Consider the following 18,480-nt stretch of genomic DNA (forward strand, 5'->3'; position numbering starts at 1 on the left):
GACGAGCATCTCACGGAGGAGGCCCAGCAGCAGAGCATCGCTGCCTACAAGAGTCGCCTGGCCTTTATCTCCCAGGACATCAGGGAGCCGAACGGGGCCTGGAGCTGCCCTACACCTACTTGGCCCTCGCGGTGTGTGGCTCTTTTCTCTAGTCACCTCTCCCCTGCCCCCCACCTCTCCCCTCCCGCCAGTAAACCACTGCGCGCATGACAGAACAAGGGTTTGTGTTTAAAGTTTTTTTTTTTTTCCTTTTTAAATAGCTGGGCGCAGAGTGGGGAGAGGCGAGATGAAAAGCCCTAGATAGAAATACTGTTCTCGATCAGCACGGGGTCCAGGTAGTAGTACGGGATGGGGAGGCACTTGTTGCGCTGGCGGATGTTGTGGGAGATCTGTGCCAGGCGCTGGCGGAAGGTCTCCATGCTCCTCCGCGGGACGTCCTCCACGAAGTGTATGTCGGGAAAGTGGCCCAGCGGCCGCTGGGGGCGCAGAACCGAGAAGCTGGCCCCACTGCTCCGCCCCTCCCTTCAGGAGCCTGTCTGTCCCTATGTTCCCCCCTTGACACGCCCTTACGGTCTTGGACCCCCAGTTCCCAGCCCCCAGCCCCCAGCCTATGCTCAGAGTTCCCCAAGCCCCACCTTCCTCCCCAGGCCCCAGAGCACCTTGTCGTCGGGCTCCCTGCAGAGTGTCCAGAGCACCAATAGGATGATGCACGTGGTCTTCACATCCGGCAACGTGTCCATGAAGATCTGCTGAGTGGTCAGGCCCTTGGCCTGCATCGGCGGGTTCCGCATGGATGATGGGAAGTTGGGCATCCAGGAGGTGAATTCCAGCTGGAGGCAGAGTGGATGGAGAAGTTCGAGGTCAGAGAGCACCCAGGGTCTCTCGAGTTTAAACTGAGTTTGGGATAAAAACGAGGACTTGGATTGGGTTTGAGCCGGGGGCTGAGACTAAGACTAGGTCTGGGCCTGGGACGGCGCAGAGGCTAGTGAGCACAGGTACCTGCCCCGTGTTGACAGCTGCGTGCTTGGCAGAGCAGGTGTAGATGACGATGGTGATGTAGCGGATCAACTCAGGCACAGTTCGCAAGCACGTGGGGAAGCCTGAAAGGGGAGGAGAGTCCTGCCCTGGTCCCGACTGGCCGGCAGAGGGCGCAACCAGGCCCAGCTCAAAACATTCAAACTTCCTCCCTAAACCCCTCTTGTCTCCATGTCCCCAGCTCAAGAAAGGACACGTGCCATCTACCTGTCATGCCTACAACTTCAAGCTGCCACCTCCCTGCCCTCCTCCTGTCTGCTTGGTCCTCTTGTGGCCACAACCTCATGCCCTAGTCCAGACCACAAGCCTTGGTGAGGAGGCCTCCACTGAGCTTGGCCAGATACCCTCCAAGCCTGCTCCAGACACCTGCCTGAGATGGGGCCCTCCGATCTCTCCTCCAGCTACCATAGGGGGACCCTCTCTGGTCCCCAGTCTCCGGGAGGAAAGGCTTTAGAAGAATCCTGGCTTGGTTGCCCCGACTTCAGTCCTTCATCCACCCCCTGTCACACACACATTTCTTTTGAGACACTGCTCACTCAGGATAGATTTCTCGGTAGAAGTAAGCTCTCGGTCTTATACCTAAGCAAGCTTCTTGCTTCTCTCCCCTGTTGTCCCACCTAAGCAGCCAACCCTGGGTTGCCATGGTGACCCAGGTTCCAAACGCTCAACACATTCAAACTAGACCCATCATCTTCCTCCCTAAACCCCTCTCCTCTCCATGTCCCCAGCTCAAGAAAGGACACGTGCCATCTACCCGGTTTCAGAAGCTCTAAACCTGAGTGTCACCCTTGCCTCCCCTTCCTCTGCTGCCAAACGCAAACTCGTCACCCAGTCCTGTCATTTCTATTTCCCAACTCTCTGTGGAATCCCGAGTCTCCACAACCCCACCCGAGTCAGGTGCCTGCCACTCTCTCCGGGACACCACAGCCGCTTCCCAATCCGTCTGAACTGCTGGTGCAGCCTGATATTCTAACATGCCAAGCTGATCTTGCGAACCCCTCCACGCTTGCTCTGGTGCTCAGGGTAGGTAATTCCTGACTCCTTAACCATGCTGTGCAACCCAGGCCCCCTCGTGACGTCAGCCTGAGCCTTATCAGGAGCCTGCCCAACTCCCCTCCTCAGCTCCGGTGGCAGGGACCTGTCGGCAGCTTCCAGAACTCTCCAACATCGCTCTGTCACCTCACAGCTAATCTCACCATCTGGCAGACCTTAGCTAGCTTTTGGCTAAGCTGTTATCTCAGCTGTGATCTCAGCTAGATCTTAGCTTGCTGCCACCCCCCACCTCTCTACCTAGTACCCCTCCCCAAGCTGGCTTAGGGGCCTCCCCCGGGCTCCTAGCCCCACAACCAAACTGTACCGGTCCTGCTATAATATAACTGTCCGTTTACTTGAGCAGACCCCCCACTAGACTGTGAACTTGCGGGCGGCACCTTCACCTGTCTCGTTCCCTTTGCCTCCTCAGTAACCAGCACAGTACTTGTCACATCGATGCCTGTTGAGTGGGTGACCGAGCAGCATGACTTCAAATGCTCTTCCCCCTCCTGGAGCCTGCTGCACCCCACCGGCTCCCCAGCTGGCCGCACACTCCGCCCTCTCCTGTCTGAGCTCGCGCCCCAGGTCTCAGTCCACAAAGGTTGGCCTCTGGGTGGGAGACTGGGACCCCTCCAGGTCTCTAGAGAGATGGCCCACAGCCCTGGAACTCAGACAGAGGCCAGAGGCCAGCCATGCTTTCTTCCCCAATTTCTCTGAGATGCTGCGATCCGAGGGACATGGAAGGGCCCTGTCAGAGTTCTAGAGCAATGATGTGGCCTCCTCTGTCCCCAGGGAGACGTGCTCCGGCCCCGTGCGGGCAGGCCCACCCCACAGCCCCGGTCCCTGCTGGGTGCTCGGGTGCCCAGGGCCGTACCTGAGCTCTCGCGCCCTAACAGGCACTCCTTGAATATCTCCTGCACCCAGGACTGCAATTCCGGGTCACCCTCCACAGCTGCGTCACACGGGTAATAGTAGGTGATGATCTCTGTCACATACCTGACCAGGGACAAGGTCTCAGTTTGGATCCTCCTCCCGCCTTCCCCAACTGTGCTGCTCCCAACCTTCCCCAGGCCACCCTGGCCCCAGAGCTGCCTGAGGCCTGTGGGTAGACAAGTCTTGTGCAGCAGATGACAAGGGTGGATTGTCAAGGTCACAAGATGGCACCAGACCCAAGCTCAGGTACTTTCAGACTCTTCCATCACAGGGTATCTCCCCTGAATGCCACCCACCGTTAGCCCGGCCTTACCTCTCCAGTGCGTCCCACACTGCCAAGCAGTCATCACGGTAATAATATCCTGGCAGGTCCTGAACCCCACGCTCCACAAAGTCGTTGGGGAGGTAGAAGCTGTCATAGGTGACCTCTGATAGGCCCCGCACCATCACCTCGGCAAAGCCCTCCAGGCCCAGGGATGTGCCCTGTCAGAGCAGAGGCAGACGCTGGGCCCAGCGGGTTCGTCGCCAGCCTGCCCTGAGGAGGCTCACACCCACCTCACACACAGTTTGTGAGTGCTCCTGGAGCCCCCCACCCAGCCTGCCCCGCCCGGGCACCCTCCACGCCGGCCAGCACACCCAACCCCTGTCTCTGTGCCCTACAAGACTCGGTACCCACTTTAACCGGTCCCCTCTCTCCAGGCTCCCTCTTGAAACTAGAGGCAAACGGAAACCGTGCTTTCGGTCTAACTGCCAAGGCCAGAAGGAAAGGAAGTAACTTGCCAGTGCTGGAGACAGTAGCCTTACCCTGGCAGAGAGCCCCCCCTTGTTGAGGAGGAGGGCCCGCCCGATGCTGTTGATCTGGATGGTGTAGCGGGTGTGGGGGACCAGGAGCTGGGAGAGATACAAGGAGGGCCGAGAGCGAGAACTGAGGTTATCCCCCAGGGGACTGCAGCACCGCCATTACTGCAACCTCAGAGCCCTTCATTTGGAGAAGCCGCTCCCACGCCCCCTCTTGTGGGTTGCCAGCTGCCTCCCATCATCTAACTGGAATCCCCCTGACTGCTGAACCAGCCAGCCAGCTCTCGGAGGCCCCTTCGCTCAGGCCCACATCTTTTTTTTTTTTTTTGTATTTTTCCAAAGTTAGAAGTGGGGAATCAGTCAGACAGACTCCCGCATGCGCCCGACCGGGATCCACCCGGAATGCCCACCAGGGGGCGATGCTGGGCCCATATGGGCTGTTGCTCTGCTGCAGCCTGAGCCATTCTAGTGCCTGAGGTGGAGGCCATGGAGCCATCCTCAGTGCCCAGTGGCCAACTTTGCTCCAATGGAGCCTTGGCTTCTGGAGGAGAAGAGAGAGACAGAGAGAAGGAGAGGGGGAAGAGTGGAGAAGCAGATGGACGCTTCTCCTAGGTGCCCTGACCAGGAATCAAACCCAGGACTTCCACACGCCCGGCTGACGCTCTACCGCTGAGCCAACTGGCCAGGGTCCAGGCCCATACCTTGTAAAGGGGGTGGCACATGGGCAGCTGCCGCAGCACAGCCAGGCTGAAGGCCTCGGCAATGAGGTGGGTCCCGAGCAGGTGGGAAATGGCCTCGTGGCAGAAGAACTCGGCATTGCGCACCCACGTCTTGGCCAGCAGCCAGTCCCACTCCGAGTCACTGGGCAGGAAGATGGGGCTGTCGGGCCCCGGGGTCTGGCTGAGCTGGAGGTGGAAGGAGGGGGAGTCCGGTGAGGGCGGAGACCTACACACACAGGGTCCCCGCGAAGGAAACCAAGGGCAGTCTGAGGAGGCCAAAATGCCGCCCCTACACTCCACCCAGCTCCCTCTGCTGCCCTGAGCTCACCATCACCAAGGCCTTTCCTACCTCCTAACATTCACTCTGGCATTCCTCACTGCTGGCAGTACCCTCTTCCCTGTCCCTTTCTCTATCTGGCAGCGCCACTGATTCTTTGAGAACCAGATCACAAGTTGCCTTCTCGGAGAAGCCTTTCTTAGCGCAACCCCATGGCCACCAGCTGTGCAGGCAGTGTACTACACAAGAGTACCCCGGCCCCCTGAGGGGAAGAGGTCACTGAAATCTAGCCTAGACTGTTCCACTAATGGGCCAGGAGCATCGGGGCTTGACTAATTCCCCACCCCTGAGGGGTGGCCTTTTCTAATTTGGACATGACTCTGTGGGAACCTCTGGGAAGGAAGCACCTCTGTTCCATTTGCTGCCAGACTCAGACTCAAGGCAGTGTCTAAACTGGTGAGCTCAGTATTCCCATGCTTCTACACACAGCATGCACGCTGTGTAGACAAGTGCACCCGCAAGAACCCCAGCTCATGCATGGGTGGCACACAGGGGCAGCACACAGATGTGCACAGGGAGGGTAGACAGACTCCGCCAAAGGCTTACACAGAGGGCCACACACCAGGGGCACCACTGGCCACACACCCACATAGGTATAGTCTCAGATGCATACAAAGGGACATGCAAACACATGGAAACACATGCTTACATGCAGTGGCACATACACAGGCAAAACCCTCACAAATAGGTCACACACAGGGACATAAGGTTCACAGGCACGCGCACACACACACGGGCTGACTGCTCATCACACACGTAGGGGCACACAGGCCCACACACTCATAAGAGCACAAACACTGACAGCGACTCCCATACCGGCAGCATGCGCACACGGCAGTGGGCCCGCACCCCATGCACCTGAATGGCGATGGGCATCATGTTCCCTTCCGGGTTGAAGTGCAGCAAGCAGAGCGGGGCGCACTGGTGCTGCTTCTGGCCATTGAGCTCCACGGTGGGGATGCCCTCCAAGATCTTGTAGTCTGCCAGGTAGATGTTCCCCTTCTGGAAGAGAGTCGCGAGGAGCGGGCAGGTAGCACCAACACAGGGCACCCACGGCCCACCCTTGGGTACAGAGTGAGTGCCCTGTCCCCCCAGATGTAGGGGGTGGCCAGGAACCAAGTGGCCGATGCCCACGGGACGTAGGGTAGGGTGGAACTCAGCAGGCAGCGGAGGGAGGAGAGGGGGATGCCCGGGAGGAAGAAAGGGTCCCCGCGGGACCAGGCCTTACCTCGAGCTCCGCTTGCAGGCACGTTCCTTCGCCCAGGAATGGGGCCACCATGTCGTCTGTGACGGGGAACTTGTCCGGAATGCACGGGCAGCGGCGGATCAGGCCTGGGTTGATGCCATTGAGGTACTGGTACCCAAAGAACTGGTCCTCTGCCCAATGCTCGACCACGTATTCTGGGGGGATGGAGCGCGACCGTCACGACGCTGCTTGGTCCCCTCTCCGGGACAGAGAGGCATGGGGCCAAGGCCGGGGAAAGAGGAAAACAACGGACACCCGAGAAGAAAATGAAGCCCCCAGCCTCCCTTGGAGCTGCCGGAGGGGCCCAAGGCGAAGTTTTTCTAGAAGCCGCCAGAGGGCGCGCCCACCCAACTCACGACTCCTGCCTCAGGTTCGCCCGCTCCTCCCACCCCACCGCCCCGACGTGCGGGTCCTGCCTCCCGGCGAGTCTCAAGTTCCTTCCACCAGAAATCACCAGGCTCCCCGTGTTCCACTCAGGATGCTCCACCCCGTACCAGAGATGACAGACTTGTAGGCAGGGAAAATTTTCTTAATGTCCTTCAGTCTCTTCCACGACTGTTTGCAGTCTACCAGGCCTCGGAGTTTGAACTTCAGTGCCCTTAGGAGAGGGATTGGAGGGGGAGGCCATCAGAGAGCCTGGCAGGTGCCCGCTAGGCGAGGAGTAGAGCTGCTCCCCTGCACCTAGGTCTCTGAGTCTCAAAGTCTCTGTTCTATGTATCTCTGGCTCTCTGGTTCCCGGGACCCACAGTTCAAGGTCTTTGTAGGTCTCCACCTCACAGTGTCACCTCTCAGGTTCTCTGGCCAATTGTATCAGCTCCCTCCACCTTCCTGGCCACTGTAACCTCTGGAGCTGTGGGGGAGGTCCCGTGGAGCAGAGGGCGTGGGGCTGTCTCTACGTGAGCCCTCCTCCCCCCCCACTCACACACACTCACATGGGCCCCAGGCGAAAAAAGAAGGAGGCTGTCTTGATGAAGGAATAGCGCAGATTGTTGTTCAAGAACCTGGTGGCCTTAATGTTAATGAGAATCGGGAATCCAGGGATGTAGCCATTCCACCTGCAGGAAAGAGTGCAAGTCTGGGGCAGGACACCTGGGATCCAGGGCTTGAGGAGTGGGCAGAACCCAGAGGTCTGCCATGGGGGCGGGTCCCAGGGAAGCCGCAGTCCTTACTCAGGCCGGTTGGGGTTTCTCCGGACAGGAGGGTGGTAACTGGGGATGCTCACGTAGTTGGGCAGGCCGGGAACAAAGACCCTCCATCTGCAAAGAGAAGCTGAGAACAGTGAGCCCTGGTGGTCTGTGCACCATCTCAGGGACAAAGGTCAAAGCCATCTCTGCCCCCCCCCCCCCCCCCCCGCAGTCCCTACCACCCTCCTCTCACTGGTAGAAGTCCTGCTTGGCTCTGAGCTCCTCCCGGCGGTGGTCCAGAAGGATTGGGAGGGTGTCATCTGCTGTCGTCTTTCCTGTAGGGAGGCCCAACAGATGGAACTCCAGGTCAGAGCCCCAGTATCCGCCTGTCCTTGCCCCTGCCTACTTCCGGGGTCAGAATTCAACTTCTGCTTCACAGGTCAACTCTGAGGGGGCCCATGGTCAAGAATGGGAAGGCTTACCCTGTGGTAAGGCTTACCCTTTTCTCTTCCCAAAAACTGAGTTAAAAGGAATGGGGACCACCCTCCTCCCCCTTGCTCTACCCCTCGAGCTGGGCCCTGCTGCTGCTGCTGCAGATATGTCCCTCTCCAAGACCCACCGAAACATTAATAACAGTTATTTAACACTTACTAGATACAGGGCACCTTCTAAACACTTTATATCAATATCTAATCCACACAAGAAGAACCTTATGAGGCAGTTGACTAATATTCTAGGCTCACAGCCTGCTCTCCACAATTCCACAATCCAACAGGCTATACAAATCAGATTGGTTTATTTTTTTCACAAGTTAAGCACAAATTCCTTGGTTGCAAAAACCTCAAAATTTACCTGAGATTATAGACAGTTTTGATTTAACTCACTTGGTGTAACTATTCATAGTTTTTTGCTGCAGAGATATTAGTACATTTGATTAGGGGTTGCCCTGGTGAATATATCACATAATATATGATGTGTGTATATGTGCAGAAAATATATAGAGATATAGGGAGAAAGACATGTGAGTATCCTATTTATATATATATATATCTTCTAAATCTGAATTTCAAAACATTTCTGGCCCCCACAGTTTCAGCTAAGGGACAACATCGTCATGCTCATTTTACAAGGAAAACACAGTCAATATGACATAGAGAACAAAAAACAGTGAGCTGGGATTTGAACCAAGGTGGTCTCCTTCTGATCGCTCGCCTACTGCCCACTAAAAACCACCAAGGGTTGTTAAGCCTTTTTAAAGTTCCTTTTAGAGATTGTCCCATTGACTTCTCCCATCAACCCTATGAAGCAGGTTTTGCTGTGAGCTCCATTTCACAGATGAGGACACAGGCTTAGAAAGCTTCGACATATTGCCAGATGTCCAGCTAGTGAGTGGTGGAGCTCAGATCCAAACCCAGGCCGATCTTTCTCCAGAGTCCCGGCAGGCTAGTGCCTCGCACTCCGGCCTTAGCGTTTTTCCTCAGGGTTCCCTATGCTCGCCTCTCCCTCCTACATCTGCCTCAGCTCATGTCATATTCTGGTGAACAGCACCCCCTAGAGTTGAGCAACTAGAACCCCAGCTCGGCCTCATCAGCAGAGTGGGAGCCTCACTCCTTCAGGATCCCAGGAGGTGACTCAAGTCTCCCTGCCCTGATGTTGCATGGCAGCTGCCCCACCCAACCCCATTCCTACCCTGCCACCCAGTGTCACCCTGCCTGTCTTCTGCTTCCATGCCACTCAGACCCATCACTGTGAGAAGGTGCTACGAATTCCCAGTGAGACTCCCGCTGGCTTTCCGTCCCTCCTTCCAACTGGCCTCCCTCTTCCCTGCCTCCCCTTTCCCCAGTCCAGGCCTCACTCCCCTTCTCCCAGGAACAGGCTCTCGCCATGCCACGGGGAAATGAGAAACGAGAGAAAGGTGGTCCGCTGTGGGGAGGATGGAGCCCCAGGCTGCTGGGCCTCTCAGCTCTCCACCCCCACCCCCACCGCCACCTTGAGGGGTGCCAACAGAGGCCAGACGGGGAAACCAGGGAGACGAGAGCACAGGCCTGCAGTCTGCCTCTAGCAGCCACACACTCGGGAGCTGGCCCAAGTCCCCTGGACGAGGGCTCTGGAGGGCTGAACACAAGGACTGCGGGCACTCAGGTCCTGTCCCCCTTCCATGGAGCAAAGAAGGTCCTGGGGAAACAGCTGGGCCACCAAGGAAACCCCAACAGCCTGTGTGAGCAACAAGGCCTCCGATCGGAGTGGGATGCAACCTTACTGGACCAAGGGCACCTTTGGGAGGAGCAGGGATGGGTAATGGGGAGTCTTTTGGAGCAATAGAGCATCCCATCAGTCTAACAAAAATGCTCATTAAGAAACCCAGGGCATGTAATTAGGCCCAAGGCCTTCTGTTACAGTACCCTGGAGAACTGTTGAACTAACAGGCTTCTCAGGGCAGCAGTGGGAGTCCCGGGGAATCTTATTAGAGTAACAAGGCATCCCACTTAGTAACAGAACCCAGCTGGAGTAACAAGGGGTCTTCTGGGAATAGCAGGACATGCTCGTTGGCAGAATAGGGCATCCCATCAGAGTCCTGAGTCACAAGGGGTCTTTTAGAGTGGCTGGGCAGCCCCTGGGAGTCAAAGGGGCAACAGAGGTAACGAAGAGCACCCTCGTCTTCAGCCAGAGCCCGCGGGCCTGAGGTCCTGGGGCAGCCCCGTGCCTCATTCGTCTCTGTGCCTCAGGAGTAGCCTGAGCTGGGGCCAGCACATCAGTGAGGAATATGTCACAGTGGTAGGAGTTCCCAGGATTCCCTGTGGGGCTGGCGCCTGGCTGCCTTGTGCGGAGTTCAGAAGGGCCATGCTGGAGTGGCCCAGCTAGAGAAAGGGGCCTAGGGCGCGGGAGGGGCGGTGAGAGCTTGCCTGTGGCCTCCCGCAGAGCCAGGGTCTCGTAGCCGTCCATCCACTGGTAGGCGGGGAAGTGGTAGGTGCGGCCGCTGGGCGCGCAGATCTGCACGTAGTTGCAGAACCAGGGGTTCTTAGGGAAGAAGGAGTACCGCTCCTTGTGCAGCCGGATGATGATGAGCTCGCCCAGGTCCTGCTGGCACTGGACGGTGTACTCATCCACCTGAGCAGGGCAGAGGGCCGGCTGAGCACGCAGGACTCAGCCCGGCTCACCAGCTTTCCACTGCGCTGGCTTCCCACCCAGGCCTCGCTCACACTGGGAGGCGCTCGCGTTCCTCGACTGGGGCGATCTGATCTTGGGGCTCTCTTCCCACCCCTCCAGCTGACTGTGCCCTGCTGGGCCCATCAACCCCGGGCTGAGCAAGACCCAGGCCCTCCCTCTCTCCACTGTCAGCTCCTGAGGTCCCATCCCCTCACCCCCTCTGCAATCATCCGGGGCTGTTGTATAAAGGGATCCAAGTGGGGGCGGGGCCCGCCAGGCCTCCCAGTCTTAGAGTGGGCAGAAGTGGTCCAGCCAGCAATTTCTCCTGCTTTGCAATGAAGATGTGAAGTTTCAGAAATGGCCACATGGATCGAGTGACCTATTCAGGTCACATAGCAGCAGGTTATTAACCTGACTCAAAATCAGGTCTGAGAGCTGAGGGCCTGGCAAACAGCACCTTCCACCAGGGAGCAGGCAGGCCCTCACTGGGGAGGCTGGTCTGGTGTCATTGGAAGTCACAGAAACTCCTATGTGAATTTAAGCCAGTTATGATAAACCTTAACTGAGATGAGTGGGAAAGAACGGGAGAGAGAGGACATGGGGAGGATGAGGGAAGGAGGAGTGAAAGCAGATGAGAAAGAGGAGAGATAAAGGGAATGGGAGAGGAGCTGAGAGATGAGGGGTGTGGGTGAGTGATGAGAGAGAGGATGGAGGAGAGGAGAGGGGAAAAGAGGAGAGGAGAGGAGAGGAGAGGAGAGGAGAGGAGAGGAGAGAGGGGAGGGGAGGGGAGGGGAGGGGAGGGGAGGGGAGGGGAGGGGAAAAGAGGAGAGAAGAGGAGGGGAGGGGAGCGGAGGGGAAAGGAAGGGAGAGGAGGGGAGCGGAGGGGAAAGGAAGGGAGAGGAGGGGAGAGGAGAGGAGAGGAGAGGAGGGGAGGGGAGGGGAGAGAGGGGAGAGGAGGGGAGGGGAGGGGAGGGGAGGGGAGAGGGGGAAGAGGAGAGGAGAGGACAGGACAGGAAAGGAGAGGAGAGGAGAGGAGAGGAAAGGAGGGGAGGGGAGGGGAGAGAGGGGAGAGGAGAGCAACAGAGATGAAGAATGGCTACAAAGGGACGAGAGGGAACAACCCAGGGAAGAAGAAGTTGGCCCAAAGACCAGGGAAGGTGGGAGCCAGCTCTGTGGTGGGGGTTGCCCAGAGTCAGCCTTGGAGGCACAGGCCTCCAGAGCTCCCCAACCTCTGCTGGCCGAGCTCGGTCTCCCTCCGCACACCTCCACCCTTCCGTATGCTCCCCACACACTCCTCACACACTCATACACACATACACATGCACGTACCAAGCAGACGCCCCCATCCATACCACACACACACGTATACATGCATACACCACACTCACACATACACACCACACAAAAATACTACACACCACACACTCACATATATATACACACACTCCACGGTCTCACACACTCATATATATATATATATATATACACACACACACACACACACACACACACACACATCCCACGGTCTCACGCACTCATATATACACACATTCCACATACATTTACACACACGTACATACACCCATACATTCACCACATTCACAGATACTCATACACCCCACACACTCACACACACTCACACACACACGTACCAAGCAGACGCTCCCATCCATACCGCACACACACATACATACATACACACACGCATACACACCACCCAAAAATACCTACACATCACACACTCACGTATATATACATATACACATACTCCACGGTCTCACACACTAATATATACATACACTCCACACACATTTACACACACATACATACACCCATACATTCACCACATTCACACACATGTACACCACACACACACACACACACACTCACCGCCCCAGTTGCAAAGTCTCTCCCAAAGTGGTTCAGCAACTGCTTGTGGCTCTCTCCTTGGGTCCCCACGATGGTCAGCGAGATGGAGTCCACTGTTCCTGACAAGAAGTCATTGCCGGTGGCCACCTTGACTTTGTAGGTGGCCATGGCTGCTTTGCAGGAGGCAGGAGGGGGAGCTCAGTCCCAAACACTGTGGAGTGCCGCCCGGGGCCCAAGCCTGGCAGGGAAGCCAGACACAGAGAAGTGGAAAGAGCCAGCCTCCCGAGGTGGCAAGGTGAGGCGGGGTGACTGGCTGCCCAGCAGCCCAGAGGCTGGAGAAGTGGCTGCCCTCCGCGGGCGCGGGCGGGCAGAATGGGAGCCAAGCCGGCTGGGGCGAGGCCGTGCTCCGGGCTGGTGAGCAGGTCTGTGGACTGCAAACCCCTAGGGAGCTGGCAGGGAGGAGAGGAAGGCCGGGCCCTGGGCCTGCCTCCGAGAGGGCGGGTGGAAGATGCTTTGGATGAAGGAGACTTCAGGGTGGGGGAGCCTGTCTAGCCTGAGCCAGGGCCCTCGGGAAGCTGGGGGAGGGGTCTGGGCGGGGCCCCCAGATCATTATCAGCCTAATAAGCTCCTTCCTTCTACCCGCCCCCAAGGGCTGCAGAGCTGGGCACCCCTGCTAAGCAGAGCCATGGACAGTCAGTTACCTGCATTGGTTCTGGGGCCCCCAATGGGTGGGGGTCAGGGGAGAGAGTGCAGCTGGCCTGCTGCCTGGCCATTGCTGTCTGGGAAATGGGACAGGTAGTGGCTTCAGCAGGAAGGCTGGCCCCTCCTTCGGCCCAGGGCCCAGAGCCCAGAGCGCATAAAAGGAAGGGTAGTCAGGGTTGAAGCTGGCGCCCAGGGACCCTAGAGCGCAGAGAAGCTCCGGTGAGTGGTGAGCAGGATGAGGAGAGGGGCTGTGTTGTTTCCTGCTGAGCTTGGATCACCTGAGGAGGCGTTGCGGTTGACTACAAAAATAGGAGACACTTGGAGTGCATTTGGGGCACAAGGACCAAGCTAGAGAATGGTTATGTAATTTGTTGTATAACCATAACATAAACTTCTACCCAGCAATTAAAAAGAAAAGAATTAACTAGGACATAAATGAATCTCATAAAAATTATATTGCATGAAACAAGCCAGACATAAAAGAGTACATGCTCTATCATTCCATTGATACAAAGTTCAAGAACAGGCAAAAACAAAGGATTCTTATCAAAGTCAGATCAGTGACTTTTGAATCAGTCAGCTTTGGAATCCGGGAGCCATGTAGGCAGCTAGAAACGTTCTATATCTTGATCTGGGTGATATATAGGGCACTGTAGGCATTTTACTGTATCTATGTTATCCCTCAATTTCACTCTGTTTCCTCCCCACCCCCACCCCCACCCCGCCAAAGAAACAAAGAAACAAAAGGAATGAAGCTAAGAAGAGGGTTGGAATCAACATGGGCTCCAATGGAATAGGATTTGTCAGGAACCCAGTAGTCCATTCCTCCATGCTTCATTTATTCAAGAGTTATTTAAAGAGCACACACAGTGTTCCAGGCACTGTTCTAGGCACAGTAGAGACAAAGAAGAAATAAAATACACCCAGAACTTGGCCTAGCCTGTAGTGGGGCAGTGGATAAAGCATTGACTTGGAACACTGAGGTCACCGGTTCAAAACCCTGGGCTTTCCTGGTCAAGGCACATATGGGAGTTGATGCTTCCTGCTCCTCCTCCCCATTCTCTCTTTCTCTCCTCTCTAAAGTGAATAATTAAAATCTTTTAAAAATGTACACACAGAACTTACTGGCGCTGGGAGAGAAGGACAAGAAACAGTAAACCATGATTTGTTTGATGTAATTTTAGATATTAAGTGCTCTGAAGAAAAGAAATCTGGTTGGGATTGGGGGTCGTTTCTGTGGTAGAATCCCAGAAACCAGAGCCGTGAGAACTGAGGTGGGTCAGGCCCCTGGGATCAGGCTACATTCAGGAAGGAGTCGGGACTAAGATTACATTATTAGAGAAGCTCGGAATTCACTCTCAACAGATAGCGTTTGGGACCCAGGGAGAGTGAGGAGAGTCACTTCCATCCCACTGTTCCGGACCTGCCCTCCTTCCTTCTGCCTCCCAGAGGCACCTCCTGCCAACGAGGAAGCTCCAGCCCAGGCTCCCTCCCTGGTGGCACCCTTCTGTCACCATTGAGGGAAGGTCACATAGTGCCCAGGCCATGTTAGGGTCAAAAGGAGCTGGGATTTTGAGATGGTGTGAACGTTCTGGTAGGTTCTAGATTGGGTGAGGAATGGTGATGAGATTGGAATGTGGGTTGAGCTTAGGGATAAGGGATGTGGTTGAATTTAGGGAGTGAAATGACCTTTTTAAAATCCAAATCTGCTCCTGTCACCCTTATCCCCTCCAACGCCAGACCAAGGTTGACAGTGACTCTTTTCCTGCCTTTGGGATAAGGACATGGTCCTTTCACATGACCCCCATGGCCAACTTCATACGTCTATCTCATCCTCTGTCACGGTTGCCTTTGCTCTTTTCCATACGGATTCATTCGTCATCAGCAGATGGAGCCCCTACCATGTGTCTGGCACTGTGTCACCTCCTAAGAATACAATTTTTTTTAAAAAGATTTTATTTATTTGTTTGGGGAGAGTGAAGAGGGAGAGGAGCAGGAAGCATCAACTTCCATATGTGCCTTGACTGGGCAAGCCTGGGGGTTCGAACCTACAACCTCAGCATTCCAGGTTGATGCTTTAAGCACTGCACCACCAGGCACAAGAACACAATTTAACCAAAGCAAATATGTGTCCTTTCTCCTGGAGCTTACATTCTACTGTGGGAACAGACATTATTATCTAATAACCAAGTAAATGAAATACTACATTAAATAGTGATAAATGCTGAGGAACAAACAAAGTAGGGAAAGATAATATAAAGTATAAGGGAGCAAATTTTCTATATACAGTGGCCAAGAAAGGATCTTTTCAGGAAATACCTGAAGGAAGTGAGGTCAGCCCTTCCAACCACGAGGCCCTAGCACATGCTCTCCTTCTCTACCTCTTGGATTTGATTAATGCTTCCTCTCTCTTCTGGTCTTTGCTTGACAATTGTTTCATCAAGGAAGGCCAAATTTCACTATTGGCTTTCACAGCACGTTAGTTAGCATTTTTTATTGATATCTGTCTTCCTCACTAGATTAAACAATGTCATTTGATTCAGTTTTCTCCCTAACTCCTGACGGAGTAGCTGGTACTTGGGAGACTCTTAAAACATAATTTTTAATGGTTGGATGGGTTAGTGATGAGGACAAGGTCAGGATTAGGAACTGCATCAACAATAGCTTGGAATTAGGGTGAAAATTCAGAGTTGAGGTAGATTGAGGTCGGGATGAGGTGAGCGTCAGGGAGTGTTGTTGGGGGGCTGGGTTAAAGGGATGGAGGCAGGATGGGAAAGAGGCTAGCTATGAAGGTCATGCCCCCACCCTGGCTGACTGGCAGGATGGTCTCATCCACCAGGCACAGTGCTGCCCCCACTACAGATAGGAGCTGTCACGCAGGTCAGGCCTGACCTCCTGGGCTCTGCTCAGCTACCCCTTGACTTGGAGAATTCTGGGAGCCTGCCGATACAAATTTGCATAAGATACAAATTCCTTGCAACCTCTCCCAGCCTTCTGTCTTCTAGCCACGCCCCTCTCTGAAAGACTGTGTCCCCAGGGGGCTGCTGAGGCTTGGTGAGGAGCAGGGTGGGGTGGAGTGAGAATCAGCGCTCAGGGGCTTGGGAAACTGCAGCTCCAGGGTCCTCTAGAGAGAGTCTAGAGGACACAGCATCATGCGTGGGGCAGAGGGGTGAGGGGTTCAGCCTTAACCTTTTAATCTAGTGGAAAAATCACACTGTGCCAGGTGTAGGGGGAAGCAAGGGCATGCAGGAGACTGGAACGTAAGGTGGGCGGGGACCTGGGCCAACAGGGAAGGGAGCTGATGGGTGTAGAAGAGTTTGGGAGTCACCACAAATGGCAGGGCTCTACCTCCATCCCCCAAAAGCTACCTCCACAAGTAATAACCCATTACCAATAGATCTCTTCCTAGCCAGGCTCTCCCAGCAAAGCAGAGGTGGTGACTCTGCTGAAGTCTGGAGTGGGGGTCAGGGTTCGAGGGACACACGGTGGGGCCGGGGGATGGTGGGGATGTGAATGTGGTTGGAGACATGGGTGAGATTAGGCATAAGGATGTCGGTGGGGCACTCCCCAGCTACAGCCAAAACGTGGACGCATGACTCTGGGTAGGTGCTCACTGGGCTGAAGAACTGGTTCTCCTGGACCTTGGGTGGACCCGGAGATCAGGAGAGGCCCCTGGGAAGGATGAGAGCTTGCACAGCTAACTCAGGATGGGCCACCCACACAGGAAGTGACGTCTTCACTGCTGGGGCACCCCCCACCCTGCCTTGCCCCACCTCAAGCCCTGAGAGGCAGGGAACAATCCTTGGGGCCCCACCTCCCTCTACAACACAGAGAAAAGAATCAAATCGGGTCACTCCTCTGCTTAAGACTCACCAGAGCTTAAAACGGTGCTGCCCTTAGAATCAAGTCCAAGGACTTACTGTGGACTGCAGGACTATGCTTAACCCGGCTTCCATCCTCATTCACCTTATTCCAGCCCCTCTGCCTTATTCCCCACTCTTTTTTTTTTTTTTTGTATTTTTCTGAAGTTGGAAATGGGGAGGCAGTCAGACAGACTCCCGCATGCGCCCGACTGGGATCCACCGGGCACACCCACCAGGGGGCGATGCTCTGCCCATCTGGGGCGTTGCTCTGCCGCAACCAGAGTCATTCTAGCGCCTGAGGCAGAGGCTATAGAGCCATCCTCAGCGCCCGGGCCAACTTTGCTCCAATGGAGCCTCGGCTGCGGGAGGGGAAGAGAGAGACAGAGAGGAAGGAGAGGGGGAGGGGTGGAGAAGCAGATGGGTGCTTCTCCTGTGTGCCCTGGCCGGGAATTGAACCTGGGACTCCTGCACGCCAGGCCAACGATCTACCACTGAGCCAACCGGCCAGGTCTTTTTTTTTTAAAGACTTTATTTATTAGTTTTAGACAGCAGAAAGAGAGAGAAAAGAGGGGAGGAGCAAAAAGCATCAACTTCCATATATGCCTTGACTGGGCAAGTCCAGGGTTTTGAACTGGCGGCCTCAGCATTCCAGGTTGATGCTTTATCCACTGCACCACCAGTCAGGCCCTTACTCCCCACTCTTTACACACACACCCTTCAGGGCCCTTGCACTTGACATGTCCCTGGTCTGTGACACCTTTCTCCTAAGCCAGCGATTCTCAGCCTGTGGGTTGCGACCCCGGCGGGGGTCGAACGACCAAATCACAGGGGTCGCCTAAAGCCATCGGAAAATACATATCTATTATACAATACATTTTTAAATAAAATATGTACATATTTATTATACAATACATTTTTAAATAAAATATGTATTTCCGATGGCTTTAGGCGACCCCTGTGTTTTAGTCGTTCGACCCCAGCCGGGGTCGCGACCCACAGGTTGAGAACCGCTGTCCTAAGCTGTCCCAAGTATTCTGTTCTTCTCATCCAGATCTCAGCGCAACAGCCACTCGTTAGAGCGGCCTTCCCTGACCACCAGACCTCATGTTTCCCGCACCCACCACCCCAGTCACGCTGACACACTACCTTATCTGACTGCACTGCAACCATCTGAAAGAATTTATTTGCTTCAGGGATTGAGCAAAGAAAAATAAAAGAAAGAGGAAAAAATCATGGCTACAGACAATGGGGTGGTGATTGCTGTGGAGGGGAATGAAGGTGGCAGAGGGGGTGGGGGGGTCAATGGGGGTGGACGCCACACAACACAGTGTACAGATGTTGTGTTGTGCACCTGACACCTTATAACTGCGTTAACCAATGTCATGCCAATGGATTGTATTTTTATTATTATTATTTATTATTTTTATTTATTTATTCATTTTAGGGAAGAGAGACAGAGAGAGAGAAGGGAGAAGGAGCAGGAAGCATCAACTCCTATATGTGCCTTGACCAGGCAAGCCCAGGGTTTCGAACTGGCAACCTCAGCGTTCCAGGTCTACGCTTGATCCACTGCGCCACCACAGGTCAGGCTGGATTTGATTTTTAAACGAAGAGTTTATTTGTTTGTGTGATTATCTGTGTTTGTAGTCTGTTCCTCTGTAAGCCAGTATAAGTA

General features: G+C 55.0%; 1 protein-coding gene across 1 annotated transcript; it reads right to left on the reverse strand.

Moving 5' to 3' along the window:
* Nucleotides 1–228: 228 nt before the first annotated feature.
* On the reverse strand, nt 229–12,754 carry LOC136392567 (arachidonate 12-lipoxygenase, 12R-type). Its single transcript, XM_066364816.1, has 15 exons — nt 12,262–12,754; nt 10,128–10,332; nt 7,478–7,559; nt 7,270–7,356; nt 7,033–7,155; nt 6,595–6,698; nt 6,083–6,255; nt 5,713–5,856; nt 4,500–4,703; nt 3,805–3,891; nt 3,314–3,483; nt 2,942–3,063; nt 1,000–1,100; nt 660–830; nt 229–476 (listed from the first exon to the last, which is right to left on the reverse strand). The coding sequence occupies exons 1-15, from the start codon at nt 12,406–12,408 to the stop codon at nt 297–299; spliced, it is 2,100 nt and encodes a 699-aa protein (XP_066220913.1). The 5' UTR covers nt 12,409–12,754; the 3' UTR covers nt 229–296.
* Between the last annotated feature and the right edge of the window lie 5,726 nt (nt 12,755–18,480).

The sequence above is a fragment of the Saccopteryx leptura genome, chromosome 2, assembly GCF_036850995.1.
Source record: "Saccopteryx leptura isolate mSacLep1 chromosome 2, mSacLep1_pri_phased_curated, whole genome shotgun sequence".
Taxonomy (NCBI): domain Eukaryota; kingdom Metazoa; phylum Chordata; class Mammalia; order Chiroptera; family Emballonuridae; genus Saccopteryx; species Saccopteryx leptura.

Excerpts from the sequence above, each read along its gene's own strand:
- LOC136392567 (XM_066364816.1), bottom strand. The coding sequence starts at position 12,408 with ATGGCCACCTACAAAGTCAAGGTGGCCACCGGCAATGACTTCTTGTCA. Across the intron at positions 10,333-12,261 it reads GAGACTTTGCAACTGGGGCG|GTGGATGAGTACACCGTCCA; the intron begins GTGAGTGTGTGT and ends TGCCCTGCTCAG. Across the intron at positions 7,560-10,127 it reads GGCTCTGCGGGAGGCCACAG|GAAAGACGACAGCAGATGAC; the intron begins GCAAGCTCTCAC and ends GCCTCCCTACAG.